Source organism: Salvelinus namaycush, unplaced genomic scaffold, assembly GCF_016432855.1.
Source record: "Salvelinus namaycush isolate Seneca unplaced genomic scaffold, SaNama_1.0 Scaffold421, whole genome shotgun sequence".
In the NCBI taxonomy this organism is placed as follows: domain Eukaryota; kingdom Metazoa; phylum Chordata; class Actinopteri; order Salmoniformes; family Salmonidae; genus Salvelinus; species Salvelinus namaycush.
Genome location: NW_024061111.1, coordinates 176,899 through 198,324, shown reverse-complemented (window position 1 = coordinate 198,324; position 21,426 = coordinate 176,899). Strand labels below are relative to the sequence as shown.

Genomic DNA, 21,426 nt, shown 5'->3' with positions numbered 1-21,426 from the left:
ACATGCCTGGTGACATCACCTGGCGTTAAATGAGTTAATAGACCAATAAGAAAGAGAGTTTCAAACCTCTCTGCCAATAACAGCTAGTTTTCAGTTTTCCATTCCCTACTCAAATCCCTCCCAGACAGTCCCTGCAAAATTCTTGCTTTGTAAATCGCTCTTTGTTAAGAAGCTATGTTGTTGTTGATCATTTTAAATGAAAACAATCACAGTAAGGTACTTTTTATTTGTTACCCAGAAATGTGTGTGTATGTTTTCCACAGGTGCTGATGGCATAGTGGTGTGAGTAATGGCATGGCCCAGAGTCCCATGCCTCCTGCTGATCCTGCTGCTCCTACTACACACCTGCTTACCTCAACCAGGTGAGTCCTTCACACTGGACTGATCCCAGATCTTTTTCCTGGTAAAGTCATGTGACCAGGAAATTTTCCTTGTGACTATTTATAATCTCTATTTGACACACCCTCAGATCCACCATTCACTGATCAGCTCTGGGATTTCTTCAAATAATTCAAATGGACTAAACCGTAATGCTGATCTATATGTTTGATCTGATTGTATGTCTATGTTATTAGTTCATTCTTATTATTAAACACTGGACCGTTTCTTTTATACTGTTTTTCACACTGTGTATTCATGTACTGTATTCTTCACATATCTCATTTTAATATATCTACTACTGTACATTGCATTTTTGTTATACTGTTTATACATACTGTGTATTTATAGTGCATTTGGAAAGTATTCAGACCCATTGACTTTTTCCACATTTTCGTTAAGTTACAGCCTTATTTTAAAATGTATTCAATTCGTTTTTTCCATCATTAATCTACACACAATACCCCATAAAAATATCAGAACTGAAATATAACATTTACATAAATATTCAGACCCTTTACTCAGTACTTTGTTGAAGGACCTTTGAAAGTGATTAGAGCCTTGAGTTTTCTTGGGTATGACGCTACAAGCGTGGCACACCTGTATTTGGGGAGTTTCTCCCATTCTTCTCTGCAGATCCTCTCAAGCTCCGTCAGGTTGGATGGGGAGCGTCGCTGCACAGCTATTTTCAGGTCTCTCCAGAGATGTTCGATCGGGTTCAAGTCCGGGCTCTGGCTGGGCCACTCAAGGACATTCATAGACTTGTCTCGAAGCCACTCCTGCGTTGTCTTGGCTGTGTGCTTAGGGTCGTTGTCCTGTTGGAAGGTGAACCTTCGCACCAGTTTGAGGTTCCTAGTGCTCTGGAGCAGGTTTTCATCAAGGATCTTTCTGTACTTTGCTCCATTCATCTTTCCCACGATCCTGACTAGTCTCCCAGTCCCTGCCGCTGAAAAACATCTCGACAGCATGATGCTGCCACCACCATGCTTCACAGTAGGGATGGTGCCAGGTTTCCTCCAGACGCTTTGCATTCAGGCCAAAGAGTTGAAACTTAGTTTCATCAGACCAGAGAATCTTGTTTCTCATGGTCTGAGAGTTCTTTAGGTGCCTTTTGGCAAACTCCAAGCGAGCTGTCATGTGCCTTTTACTGAGGAGTGGCTTCTGTCTGGCCACTCTACCATAAAGGCCTGATTGGTGGAGTGCTGCAGAGATGGTTGTGCTTCTGGAGGTTTCTCCCATCTTCACAGAGGAACTCTGGAGCTCTGTCAGAGTGACCATCGGGTTTTTCACCTCCCTGACCAAGGCCCTTCTCCCCCGATTGCTCAGTTTGGCCGGGCTGCCAGCTCTAGGAAGTCTCTTGGTGGTTCCAAACTTCTTCCATTTAAGAATGATGGAGGCCACTGTGTTCTTGGGGACCTTCAATGCTGCAGAAATGTGTTGGTACCCTTCCCCAAATCTGTGCTTCGACACAATCGGAGCTCTAAGAACAATTCCTTGAACCTCATGGCTTGGTTTTTGCTCTGACATGCAATGTAACACAAGCATTTCGCTGCACCCGCTATAACATCTGCTAGACTTTATGCATCCCCATTTCCTTCATTTTATTCAACACAACCTTCCATAGAGATCATATCAGTATCATTCTTAATTAATGCGTAGGGGACCAAGAGGTAAATGGTTCCTAATCACCACCCTGTTAGTCATATCACATATGCTATGGACCTTGTGTTGTGTTCATAATAGAAGGCAACGGAAAACATTTTAAATGGAAAACGCATATGAGTGTTTCTTATTGGAAAAGTCCAGGTAGTTCCACCCTGTTTCAGACGTTTTTCGTCTGTTTGGTGCCTAATGAACACAACCCTTAGTGTGTGGTTATGATTTTATGTTTCATACTGATACTAGAAGAGGAGAGGAACTCTGAGAGAGGAAGGGTGTCATCACCTCGCAAGATCTCTGTCTTGTTATCATTTCCTGTTTGGGCTTCATGTTCCTTGAAACGCTCTCAGTGTGTGCTTGTGGTTTCAACGTTGTGTGTGTGTGTGAGGGGGGGGTCTAGGTCAAGAGGATGGCAATGACAACAGAAGGAACGCTAAACTGGCACAGTTGCCTTAAAGGTGAATGTCATCTGGATTTTATTTCTCTCTTTCTCTCTCACTATCTGTTTACGTGAAACCGCTACGCACGTCTCCAACTCAATCATCAAGTTTGCAGACGACACAACAGTGGTAGGCCTGATTAGCAACAACAACGAGACAGCCTACAGGGAGAAGGTGAGAGCCCTGACGGAGTGGTGCCAGGAAAATAACCTCTCCTTCAACGTCAACAAAACGAAGGACAGCGGAGAGAGCACGCCCCCATCCACATTGACAGGGCTGCAGTGGAGAGGGTCAAAAGCTTCAAGTTCCCCAGCATGCAAATCATTTAGGACCTGAAATGGTCAACAACGCCTCTTCAACCTCAGGAGGCTGAAGAAATTCAGCTTGGCCCCTAAGACCCTCACTAACTTCTGCAGATGCACCACCTAGAGTATTCTGTCGGGCTGTATCACCGCCTGGTACGGCAACTGCACCACCCTCAACCGCAGGGCTCTCCAGAGGGTGGTGCCGTTAGCCCAACACATCATTGGGGACAAACTGCCTGGCCTCCAGGACATCTAGAGCACCGATGTCACAGGAAGGCTAAGAAGCTCATCGAGGACCTCAGTCACCCAAACCATGGTCTGTTCATCTCTCTACCATTTAGAAGGTGGAGACAGTACAGGCACATCAAAGCCTGGACCGAGAGACTGATAAACAGCTTCTCCAGGCCATCTCAGACTGTTAAACAGTCATCACTAGCCGGCTACCACCCGGTACTCTTCCCTGCACCTTAGAAACTGCTGCCCTATGTACATAGAGTCATTGAACACTGGTCACCTTAATAATGTTATTATTATTTTTTTTAATTACCCCTTTTTCTCCCCAGTTGGTAGTTACAGTCTTTTCCCATTGCTGCAACTTCCGTACGGACTCGGGAGAGGCGAAGGTCGAGAGCCATGCGTCCTCTGAAACACAAACCTGCCAAGCCACACTGCTTCTTGACACACTGCTCTCTTAACCCGGAAGCCAGCCGCACCAATGTGTCAGAGGAAACACAGTACAACAGGCGACCGTGTCAGCGTGCATGCGCCCGGCCCACCACAGGAGTCGCTAGAGCGCGATGGGACAAGGGCATCCCGGCCGGCCAAACCCTCCCCTAACCCGGACCGGACGACGCTGGGCCAATTGTGCACCGCCTCATGGGTCTCCCGGTCGCGGCCAGCTGCGACACAGCCCGGGATCGAACCTGGATCTGTAGTGACGCCTAGCACTGCAGTGCCTTAGACCGCTGCGACACTCGGGAGGCCACTGTAATAATATTTTACCCACTTTATATTTATATACTGTATTCTAGTCATGGCTCATCCTATATAACTATTCCTTTCAATTCTCTGCTGCCATCGACTGGAACGAATTGCAAAAATCACTGAATGGCATATATCTCCCTCACTAACTTTAAGCACCAGCTGTTAGAGCAGCTCACAGATCACTGCAGCTGTACATAGTAGAGGTCGACCGATTAATCGGAATGGCCGATTAATTGGGGCCGATTTCAAGTTTTCATAACAATCGGTAATCGGTATTTTTGGACACCGATTGTGGCAGTCAGGGTATATGCAGCAGTTTGGGCCGCCTAGCTCGTTGCGAACTGTGTGAAGGACATTTATTCCTTACAAAGACCGTAATTAATTTGCCAGAATTGTACATAATTATGACATAACATTGAAGGTTGTGCAATGTAACAGCAATATTTAGACTTAGGGATGCCATGCGTTAGATAAAATACGGAACGGTTCTGTATTTCACTGAAAGAATAAACGTTTTGTCTTCGAAATTATAGTTTCCGGATTCGACCATATTAATGACCTAAGGCTCGTATTTCTGTGTGTTATTATGTTATAATTAAGTCTATGATTTGATATTTGATAGAGCAGTCTGACTGAGCGATGGTAGGCAGCAGCAGGCTCGTAAGCATTCATTCAAACAGCACTTTCGTGCGTTTGCCAGCAGCTCTTCGCTGCGCTTCAAGCATCACTCGCGCTGAGACTTGGAGTAGTTGTTCCCCTTGCTCTGTAAGGGCCGCGGCTTTTGTGGAGCGATGGGTAACGATGCTTCGAGGGTGGCTGTTGTTGATATGTTCCTGGATCGAGCCCAGGTAGGGGCGAGAAGAGGGACGGAAGCTATACTGTTACACTGGCAATACTAAAGTGCCTATAAGAACATCCAATAGTCAAAGGTATATGAAATACAAATGGTATAGAGAGAAATAGTCCTATCATTTCTAGAATAACTACAACCTAAAACTTCTTAACTGGAATATTGAAGACTCATGTTAAAAGGAACCACCAGCTTTCATATGTTCTCATGTTCTGAGCAAGGAACTTAAACTTTAGCTTTCTTACATGGCACATATTGCACTTTTACTTTCTTCCCCAACACTTTGTTTTTGCATTATTTAAACCAAATTGAACATGTTTCATTATTTATTTGAGGCTAAATTGATTTGATTGATTTATTATATTAAGTTAAAATAAGTGTTCATTCAGTATGCTTCTAATTGTCATTATTACAAATAAATAAAAAACATTGGCCGATTAATCGGTATCGGCTTTTTTGGTCCTCCAATAATCGGTATCGGTATCGGCGTTGAAAAATGATAATCGGTCGACCTCTAGTACATAGCCCATCTGTAAATAGCCCATCCTACCTAACTACCTCATCCCCATACTGTTCTTTTTTTCTCTCCTTTGCACCCCAGTATCTCTACTTGCACATTAATCTTCTGCACATCTATCACTCCAGTGTTTAATTGCTAAATTGTAATTATTTCGCCACTATGGCCTATTTATTGCCTTATCTCCCTTATCTTACCTCATTTGCACACACTGTATATATACTTTATACTATATATACTGTATATATACTGTATATATACATTTTTCTCTATTGTGTTATTGACTGTATGTTTGTTTATTCCATGTGTAACTCTATGTTGTTATTTGTGTCGCACTGCTTTGCTTTATCTTGGCCAGGTCGCAGTTGTAAATGAGAACTTGTTCTCAACTGGCCTACCTGGTTAAATAAAGGTGAAATAAAAAAATAAAACAATTACAAAACTACTGCTGTACAATCCTTTTCTATTTACATAGTGTCCATACTGTCTATACACACCATCATATTCATATATATATTATTTATATTCCAGACTCTGACATTGCTCGTTCTGATATGTCTTCATTTTTCATTATTTCTTTTAGCTTTTGGATTATGTGTGTATTATTATTGTATTGCTAGATATTGTTGCATTTTTGGAGATAGAAACTTAAGAATTTTGCTGCATCTGTGATAACATCTGCAAAACTGTGTACATAACAAATAAACTTTGATTGGATTTGTCTCTTTTTGTCTGTCTCTTTTTGTCTATCAGTTGAAATTCACTTCTACCTCCCTCCTCATTGTCTCCCTCACTCTCTGCAGGCCCTCCATCTCCTCCCTCTGCTCCGCAGTGTCACATCCCCTATACGGAGGGACGACAGGCAGATATCCACTGTTTCTGGGATCCAGGACAGGACCCACAGATCCCCACCTCCTACAGCCTGCATTGGAATTCTACGGAGGGGTAAATACATGTCTACTATAGCCTGTATACATCCCATCTTAATACAGTATATACAGGACATATATAATCATATTCACAAATGACCCAGACATAGGCTATCATAACTATCATATACTGTTCCTACACAGATGCAAGAATAGCTGTTAATTCGCTGTGTTTGGAAACCCGCGGTGACTCGTGGTGTTTAGAATCCGATGGGTTAATGCTGCGTTTGTAACCAAGCGGGAAGTGGGAATTTACCACCATAACCTTAGATAGAGGACTCTATATGGATAAAACCCATTTGGCATGGATATTGTCATCAAAGGATTCACCATTTTAAAGTAGTCAACTGGGTGGGACTTCCTATGGGTGAAGGAAGGATCACATGATTCCATCCAGGTCATCAGGAGGGATCAGCCAATGAATTATACTCGTGAGTAAACATTCCATAACTGTAGGTGGTAGTAAATCACCATCCTTGGCTTTATACCTGTTGAAACAACACACTCTAGATGGCAGTATGCACCCTTTCAGTTTGTTTGCCAACTCATAGAAGTAGTAGAAGAAGAAAATGGACTTATTCAAAATGGAGATGGCTCAATGGTTCTGCCCGTGCCAGGGCCGGGCTTATGTGTCTTTCCGTACCTCCTTGTCAGTCCACATAAAATATTGAAATAGTGATCATTTATTTGACAGAGAGGCCATCGACAGAAAGACGTGTCAATCTCAGATAAAGCATTCAAGCGAGTGAAACAGACAAGTTTCCCTCTAGTAATTACCAGTTGGGGGATTTTTTTTCTTCCATTCATGTGTGGTAAACACAGAGAATGATAGAGATATCATCTTTATATATGTCCCATTATGGCATCTGTGAGCACTCGGGCAGTGCCATTGAGGCCATCTCCATTTTGAAGTAGTCAAAAAAATGTTTTTACTACTTCTATGAGTTGGCAAACAAACTGAAAGAGTGCAAACTGCGTTGTTTGTGTTGTTTGAAGAGGTATAAAGCCGAGGTGTGTGTCTCTTTGTTAACAATGGCTAGTGTGCATTCTCTAATGTTAAGGAAGACTTGAGGTTCTGCTCACCTGAGTTAGAATACATCATGATAAGCTGTAGACCATACTATTTACGAAGAGAGTTTTCATCTATATTTTGTAGCTGTTTATTTACCACCACAAACCGATGCTGGCACTAAGACTCAACAAGCTGTATGGCACTATTAACACACAAGAAAATGCTCCTCCAGAGGCCGCGCTCCTAGTGGCCAGTGATTATAATGCAGGGAAACTTAAATCTGTCTTAGGTCATTTCTACCAGCATGTCACCTGTGCAACTACAGACGACAAAACTCTAGATCACCTTTACTCCACACAAGTGTCTTCACTGACATGTTCAACCTCTCCCTGAGCCAGTCTGTAATACCTACTTGTTTCAAGCAGACCACCATAGTCACTGTGCCCAAGAACATCAAGGTACTCATCATCCCAGACACCCTGGACCGACTCCAATTCGCATACCGCCCCAACAGATCCACAGATGTCGCAATCTCTATTGCACTCCACACTGCCCTATCCCACCTTTACAAGAGGAACACCTATGTGAGAATGCTGTTCATTGACTACAGCTCAGCGTTCAACACCATGGTGCCCTCCAAGCTCATCACTAAGCTAAGGACCCTGGCACTGAACACCTCCCTCTGCAACTGTATCCTGGACTTACTGACGGGCCGCTCCCAAGTGGTAAGGGTAGGCAACAACATATCCGCCACAATGACCCTAAACACAGCCCCTCAGGGGTGCATGCTTAGTCCACTCCTGTACTCCCTGTTCACCCACAACTGTGTGGTCGTGCACGACTCCAACACCATCATTAAGTTTTCTGACGACACAACGGTGGTAGGCATGGTCAGCGACGATGACAGCCCATAGGGAGGAGATCAGAGACTGCCAGGGCAACAACCTCTCCCTCAAAAGTCAGCAAGACAAAGGAGCTGATCGTGGACTACAGGAAACGGAAGGCAAAGCACCCCCTCATTCACATCGACAGGGCTGTAATGGAGTGGGCCGAGAGCTTCAAGTTCCTCGATGTCCACATCACTAAGGATCTATCATGGTCCACACACACCAACACAGCTTCTACCCCCAAGCCATAAGACCTCTAAATAGTTAGTTTGATAGCTACCCGGACAATCTGCACTGACCATATTTGCACTAACTTCTTTGACTCATCACATATATGCTGCTGGTACTGTCTATTATCTATCCTGTTGCCTAGTCACTTTATTCCTAGTTATATGTACGTATAGTGCATTTGGAAAGTATTCAGACCCCTTGACTTTTTCCACATTTTGTTACGTTTTTCCTCATCAATCTACACACAATAGCCCATAATGACAAAGCGAAAACAGTTTTTTTTACTTTTAAACTTTTTTCAAAATTATTAAATGTAAAACAGAAATACCTTATTTACATAAGTATTCAGAATTGTTTCTATGAGACTTGAAATTGAGCTCAGGTGCATCCTCTTTCCATTGATCATCCTTGAGATGTTTCTACAACTTCATTGGAGTCCAACTGTCGTAAATTCAATTAATTGGACATGATTTGGAAAGGCACACACCTGTCTATATAAGGTCCCACAGTTGACAGTGCATGTCAGACCATAAACCAAGCCACGAGGTCGAAGGAATTGTCCGTAGAGCGTCGAGACAGGATTGTGTCGAGGCACAGATCTGGGGAAGGGTACCAACACATTTCTGCAGCATTGAAGGTCCCCAAGAACACAGTGGCCTCCCTCATTCTTAAATGGAAGAAGTTTGGAACCACCAAGACTCTTCCTAGAGCTGGCCGGCTGGCCAGAGCAATTGGGGGAGAAGGGCCTTGGTCAGGGAGGTGACCAAGAACCCGATGGTCCCTCTGACAGAGCTCCAGAGTTCCTCTGTGGAGATGGGAGAATCTTCTAGAAGGACAACCATCTCTGCAGCACTCCACCAATCAGGCCTTTATGTTAGAGGGCCCAGACAGAAGCCACTCCTCAGTAAAAGACACATGACAGCCTGCTTGGAGTTTGCCAAAAGGCACCTGAAGAGTCTCAGACCATGAGAAACAAGATTATCTGGTCTGATGAAACCAAGATTTAACTCTTTGGCCTGAATGCCAAGCGTCACATCTGGAGGAAACCTGGCACCATCCCTACGGTGAAGCATGGTGGTGCCAGCATCATGCTGTGGGGATGTTTTTCAGCGGCAGGGACTGGGAGACTAGTCAGGATCGAGGGAAAGATGAACAGAGCAAAGTACAGAAAGATCCTTGATGAAAACCTGCTCCAGAGCGACCAGGGCCTCAGACTCTGCCGAAGGTTCACCTTCCAACAGGACAACAACCCTAAGCAAACAGCCAAGACAATGCAAGAGTGGCCTCAGGACAAGTCTCTGAATGTCCTTGAGTGGCCCAGCCAGAGCCCGGACTTGAACCCGATTGAACATCTTTGGAGAGACCTGAAAATAGCTGTGCAGCGACTCTCCCCATCCAACCCGACAGAGCTTGAGAGGATCTGCAGAGAAGAATGGGAGAAACTCCCCAAATACATGTGTGCCAAGCTTTTAGCGTCATACCCAAGAAGACTCAAGGCTGTAATCGCTGCCAAAGGTGCTTCAACAAAGTATTGAGTGAAGGGTCTGAATACTTTTGTAAATGTATTATTTCAGTTTTTTATGTTTTAAAATAGGCAAAAAATTCAAATAAACAGTTTTTGCTTTTTCATTTTGGGGTATTGTGTGTAGATTGATGAGGGGGGAAAGGATTTAGTTAATTTTAGAATAAGGCTGTCACGTAACAAAATATGAAAAAGGTCACAGGGTCTGAATGCTTTCTGAAGCACTGTACCCCTGCACATCGACCCGGTACTGGTACCCCGTGTATATAGCCAAGTTGTCGTTACTCATTTTGTATTTATTATTACTTTTATTATCACGTGTTATTACTTTTCTAAGCCCTCATTGGCAATGTCCATGCCAAACACAGGTTTTATGCATCAAGAGTAATATATCTAACCCTATGGTTGTAAATTCCCACTTTCCACTTTTTTTATTTTTTATTTATTTAACCATTATTTAACCAGGAAGGGCTCATTGAGATTTAAAATCTCTTTTTCAAGAGCGTCCTGGCCAAGATAGGCAGCACCAAGTCATTACAAAAAATTACAGACAGACAACATGAAAAACTACAAGTAATCTAGTAAAAACCATTCATGAATTCACAAGAGTATAACAATATCAAAAACAGCAAATTAAAAACATTGACAGGTCAGGGAATCAGCCTCAAAATCCTTCATCAGTGATTTAAAAACACCAATCGGGACAAGTTCTTCCAGTTTAAAATTATTTTGTAAGGTGTTCCAAGACGATGGCACAGAGTACATAAAAGACCTTTTACCAAATTCAGTTCGGACATTTGGAACAGTTAGCAGGATAAAGTCCAGTGAACGAAGAGAGTACCCACCACATTTCTGAACAATAAAAATGCCCAAATAAAAAGGTAGTAAACCCAAAATGGCTTTGTAAATAAAAGTATACCAGTGACTGAGCCTACGAGTGACTAGAGAAGGCCAGCCAACCCTGGTATACAAAGTGCAGTGGTGCGTAAGGGTTTTGCAGTTTAAAATAAATCTCAAAGTGCCATGGTAAAGAGTGTCAATTGATCTCAAACACTGAGCGGAAGCATTCATATATAAAATATCCCCATAGTCTAGTAAAGGCATAAATGTAGCTGATACTAGCCTCCTTCTGGCTTCAAAAGAAAAACAGGCCTTATTCCTAAAATAAAATCCCAATTTCAGCTTCAATTTTTTTGTAAGTTGTTGAATATGCAATTTAAAAGAGAGGCCGTCATCAATTAGAATTCCAAGATATTTGTATGAGGTTACAACCTCAATCTCCTTGCCCTGACAGGTAGTAACAGGTGAAAGGTTCAGAGGTCTATTTCTTGCATTAGAAAACACCATTAGTTTAGTTTTGTCAGTATTGAGGATAAGCTTCAATTGACACAAGGTATGTTGAACAGTATAAAAAGCAGTTTGCAAGTTCTGGAAAGCTTTTGTAAGAGATGAGGCACAACAGTAAATAACAGTATCATCAGCATAAAAATGAAGTTGTGCATTTTGGACATTTCTGTCTAAATCATTTATATAAATAGTGAATAAGAGAGGACCAAGTACAGAGCCCTGGGGCACACCATTCAGGACAGACAATTTAACAGACATAAGCCCATCAAATTGAGTGCACTGAGTTCTATCAGACAGATAGTTAGCAAACCATGCAACTGCATGCTCCGAAAGACCTACACTCAACAATCTCTGCCTCAGTATAGCATGATCAACTGTATCAAAAGCCTTAGAGAGATCAATAAAAAGTGAGACACAGTGCTGTTTTTTGTCAAGGGCTTCAGTGATATCATTTAAAACCTTCATGGCTGCTGTAATTGTGCTATGCTTCTTCCTGAAGCCCGATTGGTACATTGATAAAATAGAGTTAGTAAATAAAAACTCTTTTAGCTGTTCACTTACAAGGGTTTCAAGTATTTTCACCAGGGGTGACAGCTTTGAGATTGGCCTATAATTATTTAAAAGAGTTGGATCTCCCCCTTTTAAAAGTGGTAGGACAAATGCTGATTTCCAGATCTTTGGAATTTCATTACATTCCAGGGTTAGATTGAACAGATATGTAAGTGGTTCAGCTATGAAATCAGCTGCCAGATTTAAAAAGCAGGGATCCAAAACATCAGGACCTGCAGGCTTTCTTTGATCTAAGGATTTCAGGGCTTTATGTACCACCTGCACTGAGAATGGCAGAAAGCTAAAAGTTTGACCAGCTCTCACTGGTTCATCCACACAGGGTTGTACAGAGACAGAGGACACTGGTTCATCCACACAGGGTTGTACAGAGACAGAGGGCACTGAATCAAACAGCCTACCAGATGATACAAAGTGCTCATCAGAGCCGGACTCTTATGCTGCGTTCATGACCAAGTGGGAAGTGGGAATTTGGCTTTATTTTCCGCGGTGGTGGGGTAATGCACATTCACAATGCTAAGCTGCAGCTCGGGCTGGCATAATTATTATATAACCGTGTAATCGACGGTTATGGAGGAAAACTGTCATTAAAATAAAATAACTGTCATAACCATGTTGTGGAACAAACAACTGACTGAAGATGGGACGGCTGGGCATTCTTGTGTTTGAGTCCGTTTCCGCGGTAACATGGACTCTTAACAACATCATGAAACTTCGTTGCTCTTTGCTGAAACAAGCAAGGTGTTGTAGCAAACAAGTCTTCGGTTGCCTAGGCAACACCTCTCTCCCTGCAGCAGCAGCACACACAGAAATACTGTAGAATGAATAAAACAGGCTTGGAACCACTAACCCTGGCAATTTGACTGGGAAACTCATGGGTACTCTCGCAATGGCTGCCTTCTATTGTGATGCAATAATTTCCATGGTAATGTAAAATTTAAATTCTAATGATTTTAACTGATGTGGCTCATACATTGAGTTTAATCAACAAATCACAGCACATACTGATGGGTACGCGTCCTGCTTTTACTTCCTGCTTTGCTCCTAGGTTAAAGATGGGAAGGTTAACATCACAATAATGCGAAAGTTGTACCGCTCTGAATCAACCATGGGACCAACTCAAGCAGTGTAGCTTCGGTGCCTAGGCAGAAGGCAACCGGTCTGAAGCATATCATAAGGCTGGTGAAAATAAATAAGCACTTTATGCTAATGCAAGAAAAAATACTACAACCATCTAGCCAACATATAGGTTGAAGATTTCAAGGTTAAGACAACAGTTGTCACGCCCTGACCTTTGTTATCTTTGTTTTCTTTATTATTTTGGTTAGGTCAGGGTGTGACAAGGGTGGTTGGTTTAGTTTTTGTATTGTCTAGGTGTTTTTTGTCTTGTCTAGGGTTTTTTGTACATCTATGGGGTTTTGGTTTGTCTAGGTATATATAGGTCTATGGTGGCCTGAATTGGTTCCCAATCAGAGGCAGCTGTTTGTCGTTGTCTCTGGTTGGGGATCCTATTTAGGTTGCCATTTTCCATGTTCGTTTTGTGGGTTATTGTCTATGTGTAGTTGCCTGTCAGTACTCGTGTCTCATAGCTTCACGTTGTTTTGTATAGTTTGTTCAGTGTTTATTCTTCATTAAAAGAAGTATGTATTCTTATCACGCTGCGCCTTGGTCTCCTCGTTATGACGAACGTGACAGAATAACCCATCAAAAAAGGACCAAGCAGTGTGCTAAAAAGGAGTGGACATCTTGGACCCGGGAGAAAGAGGAGTGGAGGACATCCTGGACCTGGGAGGAGGTAATGGCAGGGGACAAGACCATGTCATGGAAGCAGGTGGAGATAGCACAGGAAGAACGGCGTCGATATGAGGGTACACGACTGGCACGGAAGCCCGAGAGGCAGCCCCAAGATTTTTTTTTTGGGGGGGGGGGCACACGAGGAGATTGCATGAGTCAGGTCGGAGACCTGAGCCAACTCCTCGTGCTTACTGTGGGGAGCGTGTTACTGGTCAGGCACTGTGTTATGCGGTGGAGCGCACGGTGTCTCCAGTGCGCTATTCTAGCCCGGTGCCCTCTATTCCAGCTCCTTGCATTGGCTGGGCTAGAATGGGCATCCAGCCAGGAAGGAGGGTGCCGGCTCAGCGCTCCTGGTCTCCAGTGTACCTCCTTGGACCAGGATATCCTGCGCCGGCTTTGCGTACTGTGTCTCCGGTGAGTCTATACAGCCCAGTACGTCCTGTGCCAGCGCCCTGCATTTGCAAGGCGAAAATAAACATCCAGCCAGGACGGGTTGTCAGCTCTACACTCCAGGCCTCCACAGTCCAGTACATCCTGTTCCTCCTCCCCGCACTCGCCCTGAGGTGCGTGTCCCCAGCCCGGTACCACCAGTTCCGGCACCACGCACCAGGCCTACAGTGCGCTTCGGCAGTCCAGTACGCCCTGTTCCTCCTCTCCGCACTCGCCCTGAGGTGCGTGTCCTCAGCCCGGTACCACCAGTGCCGGCACCACGCACCAGGCCTATAGTGCGCCTCGGCAGTCCAGTACGCCCTGTTCCTGCTCCTCGCACTCGCCCTGAGGTGTGTGTCCCCAGCCCGGTACCACCAGTTCCGGCACCACGGACCAGGCCTACAGTGCGCCTCGGCAGTCGGCGACAGTACCCAGTCCAGAGCTTCCGGCGACAGTACCCAGTCTAGAGCGTCCGGCGACAGTACCCAGACCGGAACCTCCAGCGACGGGCCACAGTCCGGAACCTCCAGCGACGGGCCACAGTCCGGAACCTCCAGCGACGGGCCACAGTCCGGAACCTCCAGCGACGGGCCACAGTCCGGAACCTCCAGCGACGGGCCACAGTCCGGGGTCTCCAGCGACGGGCCACAGTCCGGGGTCTCCAGCGACGGTCCCCAGTCCAGAACATCCAGCGATGATCCACGCAGCGAGGGTCCCCAGCCCGGGGCCAACGGCGAGGATCCGCAGTCCAGAGCATCCGACGATGATCCACGGGTCAGTGAAACAAGAGCGGACTCAGTGTAAAGAAGGGGGGCGGCGTCCAGAACCAGAGCCGCCACCAAGGTTAGATGCCCACCCAGACCCTCCCGTATAGGTTTAGGTTTGCGGCCGGAGTCCGCACCTTTGGGGGGGGGCACTGTCACGCCCTGACCTTAGTTATCTTTATTATTTTGGTTAGGTCAGGGTGTGACATGGGTGGTTGGTTTAGTTTTTATATTGTCTAGGGGTTTTTGTACATCTATGGGGTTTTGGTTTGTCTAGGTATATATAGGTCTATGGTGGCCTGAATTGGTTCCCAATCAGAGGCAGCTGTTTGTCGTTGTATCTGATTGGGGATCCTATTTAGGTTGCCATTTTCCATTTTCCATTTTCTTATCACGCTGCGCCTTGGTCTCCTCGTTATGACAAACATGACAACAGTGTTCTAATTTACCATAACTCTTTGCAATTCATGGGACCAGTGTTGCTAGTTAGCAATGGCGCTGATCCCATGAATGTTTATTTTCAAATGCTTCTGCATGGAATTATTACGATGCCTTAATCTTTGTATTTTCTTACCTAGACTAGCAGTCTAGGTTAAAAAAATACAAGCAGAGTTTCTAAACCCAGAGCCACAATATCGCAGAACTTCCGGGAACGCTTGAGAAAAAGACCAAACAGACCAGGCGTGGGGTTTGAGAAGTCAATGAGAGAAGTGACAAATTCTTCCTTTAGTTGTTAATTTTATTGAAATCGAAAGGCACAACCTAGATTCGAGCCAATGTCTTAACGATGCACTATGTTTGCTAAAATTGTAATAGCTCACCTAATTTCAGTTTGTGACAAAACAAGCAAGTATAGTGTGGAGAATCATTGTACCATCTAATATCTTTTCCACAACCAGCAATATGGTATTTTCAGCTGTTTGAAGCTCGTGTACAAAACCGAAAGTAAAAGACGCAAAAACGAAACTTAAGAACGGGAAGCATAGAAATAGCGCACATAGAACATATGTACTTATTCTTAAACTTCCTTTCCATGAGTGACAGATCTATAACACTAATTTCTATGTCAATTTGATCCGGTTGCCCAAAAAATTACATATTGTAGCTTTAAGTAGTTGAACTTGTTATTACTCAAACCTCGTGAAGTTGACAAACTGACACGTTTTAATAATCGTCAAAAACGACTTGAAGGAGTGCCTTTGGATTTGACGGTTTGCACATGCGCAGTTCGACGCGAGACGACCGTGTTTAAAAATAAATATTTAAATGTTTTTTTTTATTAACAAATATCAACAAACAAAAGAGGAATAGTCACATGCAAACAAGCATACATACAAACAATTTACATTGCCAGGAATCCTAAACAAACAAATCAAATTCATTAATAATACAACAAGTTTTATCTGCCTTTGTTTTTCATTTTAGTTAAAGTAAGTGCCATATTGTTTAAATTAATTTATAAATTGAAATAAGTTTGATTTTGAATTAGACCATTTGTGAATATGAAATGTACCTAGTATTATTAGCAGTTGAATTAAATATACTACATCTTAATCTATGTCAAAATTTCTGAAATAAATCATTGTATCAAAACCATTAAATAGTACAACCTTTACTATTTTTTTTGTAACAATTCTGTATGTCAATCCCCAAAAATTATACTATAAATACAGGCAAAAAACGAATGAAAAATGATCTTTCTCCATTCCACAGAAATCACAGTTATAGACAATATTTAGCTTGAATCTTTCCAAAACATGTTTCACAGGATAAATTCTATATAACATTTTAAATGAAACTTTCTTTACTTTGTTACTGATACAATATTTGTTAGCAATTTTCCATGCTTTCCCCCGATGTATATCACCATAGATATCTGACCAAAAGAATCTTGCTGAGGGAATTGTAGTATCACAAACAATATTCCTAATCTGTTTATTACTACATTTATCTTTGATGTTAATATTGCCAATGAATATATTTTCATGTAAATCTATGTTACATCAACCACAGAGGAATTTAAAAGATACAACCCTCCTTGGAATCGCATCAAAAGCAATTGCATATTCTTTTGGGGTTATTGGAATTTTAAATTTATCAAGAAATTCCCCATATGAGAGTAGATATTCATCCTCATTCAGTAACTGACCAACCAAAATAATTTTATTCTCAAACCAGTTACGAAAAAAAGAGACTTATTTTTAAATCGTATATCTTTGTTGTTCCATAAAGTATCTGTGGGGAAAAATTGTGTTTATACGCTAACATTCAAGCTAAAATTGCCTGCTTATGGAATTTGGCCAACTTTACTGGGATTTTATCAACATCAAAATTACATCGAAGCAAAAATTCTAAACCACCAACAGAGTCAAATAAATACTTAGGGAAGACATTCCAAATACTGTTCTGGTTCTTAACATACTTCAGGATCCAATGTATTTTAAAAGTATTATTTAGAGTATTGAAATCTAAAACCTCAAGACCTCCTTGTTATTGGGTATTAGTGAGAATATATTTTCGTAGATAGTGAGGCTTGTTCCTCCCAAAACAATTATAAAGAATCTTATCTAAGTCCTTTACAATTTTAGGGGGTAAGTCAAGTGATAACGAGACATAACCCGATCTGGATAACCCTTCAGCTTTGGACAATAAAACCCGACCGTATAATGAAATATCTCTCATCAACCAGAGGTTCAATTTCTTCTGTTTTCTCAATGGGGTTAAAGTTGAATTCACTACTTTGTTTTTCATCCTTGCATATAACAATTCCAAGATAAGTAACCTTATCTTTAATTGGGATACCATATACTTCCTGTAAAACACAATCCTTGAGTGGAAATAAGACTGACTTATTGATATTAATTTTCAAACCTGAAACTAAGGAAAAGTCTTCAATACAGGAAACTGCTTTAGAAACCTCATTCCGGTCTCTTAAAAAATATGGTGGTATCGTCAGCCAGTTGACATAATTTAAATTCATTGCCAAGTGCTGAAACACCTTAAATTCCCTTTCTTGATATGAAAAGCCATAATTTGAGTAACCAATAAAAATTGACTTATTGGGCAGCCCTGCCTAATGCCACGGCCAATATCAAATCTTTGGGATGTCCCGTGAGCTAATTTTACAGAGCTAGTACAACCACTAGTCACGCCCTGACCATAGAGAGCCTTTTAAAATCTCTATTTTGGTTAGGTCGGGGTGTGACTATGGGGGGTGTTCTTATCTAGGTTGTTTATGTCTATGTTGGCCTGGTATAAAACCATGCATAAAACCAGATTGTTCTTCATCAATTATATGATGCAAGCCTTGTTTCAACCTCTTAGCAAATACAAGGGCAAATAATTTCCCATCATTATTCAACAGGCTAATGGGTCTCCAGTTGTCTATAAAAATAGTATCCTTATTAGGTTTGGGAATCAAAGTAATTACACCTTGCTTTAAGGAAGCCGGTAACTCCCCTTTTTCTATTGATTCTTGAAACATAGCAAGAATGAAAGGAATCAATTTATCATTGAATGCTTTATAAAACTCACTTATTAAACCATAATTTCCAGGGGACCTATTGTCCTTAAGGCTTTTAATACAGTATTTTATCTCAATTTCAGATAACTCATCATCACAAAAATCCCTGAAATCATTATATATCTTCTTAGCAATGTTTGCTACATTGTCTCAGAAAAGATCTATATTGAAAGTTGATTGGAAGTGTTTTCTTCACATGAGTTTAGCTAGCCAACGTCACCATGACATCAACTACAAGTGTGATCAGGGATTTCTATTGGAGAAGCAGTTTTAGCCTATCTTCATACTGTATACTGTCTTTGATACAAGGTTAAGACAACGTAGTAATTCCATGTGGAAGCGTCCGGAAAAAAAAACGCATTGGACCAGTGCCATTGATTACTGCCAGAGAGGAAGAGAATGAGAAAGGCTGAAATCAGCGGAGAAATCTGTCTCTTTCCAGCAGGTGGCGTTTTTTCGTTATTTCGCCCACAAAGTTTTTTCATAGAGGTTAATGAGTGTCGAATTTAGTCAACCAAAAAATGTATGGCTTATTTTCTACGTGAGGTTTATTTGATCGAATAGAAGTTTCGTAATAGTTAAGTTGTTACGAGTGTACTGATATAAGTATGTGATGTCCCGGCAACTTTGAGAAAAAAACACTTTATATTGGAGTTGTCGAGATGGCTATGCATATTAATGGAGAGAAGCTAGTAGCATAGCATCTCTGTCTATTGAATACACGCGGTTGACGTTGGAAACACTCTTTGAATAGTCAAAAAAGGATCACAATAATGAGATGTATCCACCAATACAAATAAAGGATAGGCGGGAGCTAGTCAGCCCGCAGCGCCACTTTGTGGACAACTAGGATGGAGAGACATGTATCTTGTCAGTATATCCATAATCTTTGTAACTACTAGGCGCCGTTGCTAACTAGCAATGCTGGTTCCTTGAATTGCAAAGAGTTATGGGATATTAGAACCCCGTTGTTAACCTTGTAATCTTCAACCTAAACTCAGCAAAAAAGAAACGTCCCTTTTTCAGGACCCTGTCTTTCACAGATAATTTGTAAAAATCCAAATAACTTCACAGATCTTCATTGTAAAGGGTTTAAACACTGTTTCCCATGCTTGTTCAATGAACCATAAACAATTAATGAACATGCACTTGTGGAATGGTCGTTAAAACACTAACCGCTTACAGATGGTTGGCAATTAAGGTCCCAGTTATCTAAACTTAGGACACTAAAGAGGCCTTTCTACTGACTGAAAAACACAGAAAGATGCCCAGGGTCCCTGCTCATCTGCGTGAACATGCCTTAGGCATGCTGCAAGGAGGCATGAGGACTGCAGATGTGGCCAGGGCAATAAATTGCAATGTCCATACTGTGAGATGCCTAAGACAGCGCTACAGGGAGACAGGATGGACAGTTGATCGTCCTCGCAATTGCAGACCACGTGTAACAACACCTGTACAGGATCGATACATCCGAACATCACACCTGGTATAGGTATAGGATGGTAACAACAACTGCCCGAGTTACACCAGAAACACACAATCCCTCCATCAGTGCTCAGACTGTCCGCAATAGGCTGAGAGAGGCTGGACTGAGGGCTTGTAAGCCTGTTGTAAGGCAGGTCCTCACCAGACATCACCGGCAACAACGTCGCCTATGGGCACAAACCCACCATCGCTGGACCAGACAGGACTGGCAAAAAGTGCTCTTCATTGACGAGTCGCGGTTTTGTCTCACCAGGGGTGATGGTCGGTTTCGCGTTTATCGTCGAAGGAATGAGCATTACACCGAGGCCTGTACTCTGGAGCGGGATCGATTTGGAGGTGGAGGGTCCGTCATGGTTTGGGACGGTGTGTCACAGCATCATCGTACTGAGCTTGTTGTCATTGCAGGCAATCTCAACGCTGTGCGTTACAGGGAAGACATCCTCCTCCCTCATGTGGTACCCTTCCTGCAGGCTCATCCTGACATGACCCTCCAGCATGACAATGCCACCAGCCATACTGCTCGTTCTGTGCGTGATTTCCTGCAAGACAGGAATGTCAGTGTTCTGCCATGGCCAGCGAAGAGTCCGGATCTCAATCCCATTGAGCACGCCTGGGACCTGTTGGATTGGAGGGTGAGGGCTAGGGCCATTCCCCCCAGAAATGTCCGGGAACTTGCAGGTGCCTTGGTGGAAGAGTGGGGTAACATCTCACAGCAGGAACTGGATAATCTGGTGCAGTCCATGAGGAGGAGATGCACTGCAGTACTTAATGCAGTTGGTGGCCACACCAGATACTGACTGTTACTTTTGATTTTGACCTCCCCCCTTTGTTCAGGGACACATTATTCCATTTCTGTTAGTCACATGTCTGTGGAACTTGTTCAGTTTAAGTCTCAGTTGTTGAATCTTGTTATGTTCATACAAATATTTACATATGTTAAGTTTGCTGAAAATTTCGTAAATTTGCTCTGGCCATCTTCTCCGTTTTCAGAGCGCTCTCATCTCAGTGTGCCTAGAGCGCAGAATAACTGACACATTTTCGAACGTGCAACAACATTGAATATTGCCGGTGTAATTAAGCGTGATTAAATTGTTGCCAGCAGCACAGTTACAGTCACCAATGCTTTGGATAACATGGAAAAAGCCTAACCAGCTTTGCTAGGGTGAGTAAAATGGTCAGTGAGGTGTTCTCTCATTTTTGTCTGGAAGTAGCTTGCAAGCTAGCTAACTTTATCCAGTTAGCTTGGGTGCTTGACTGCCATTGTGAAGCCAGAACGCTCTGATCACCTACTCCTCCGCCAGAGCGTCCAGTGTGTGCTCTGAACGCTCCGAGAGCGAAACGCTCTGAATTTACGAACTGACAATCTAACAACTCTTTGAATTTACGAACGCCCAGAGCGGCTCTCTGGCTCTCCAGAGTGAATTTACGAACACACCCCTAGCTTTGCACCTATGGGTACACTCACAATGGCCGCCAGTCCACCCATTATGTCATCATTGACTTGATGGGGACGCCCGCTTTATTCATTCTATTTCTATGGCAGCGCATGCAGTCAGGAGCAGCGGAGAGTAGAAAATGTGTGTCTTTTCTTTTGCTATGTGAACAGTTGTTACGGTGACCTCAGTCATTTAACTGGCCAATAACCGTCATCCAAAATTCCATGACCGTCACAGCCCTACCTGCAGCATGCTTGGTGTGTTGGAACTAGGTCTGTGTCTGTGGTCTAAGACTGTATGTTTGCACAGTGCTGTCAGATGTGGTGTTTGAGTGGTGTGTATTTATGTGTCCTGCATCTTCCTTTTC

At 42.9% G+C, this 21,426-nt stretch overlaps 1 protein-coding gene across 1 annotated transcript in view; it reads left to right on the top strand.

Moving 5' to 3' along the window:
• The first annotated feature begins 261 nt into the window (after window positions 1–261).
• Window positions 262–21,426, top strand: part of LOC120041238 (interleukin-6 receptor subunit beta-like) — a 31,624-nt gene continuing 10,459 nt past the window's right edge. The window contains exons 1-2 of the mRNA XM_038986180.1: window positions 262–362; window positions 5,937–6,078. Coding sequence (XP_038842108.1) covers window positions 290–362; window positions 5,937–6,078 — 215 coding nt within the window. The 5' untranslated portion in view covers window positions 262–289. The remainder of the gene's footprint in view (window positions 363–5,936; window positions 6,079–21,426) is intronic.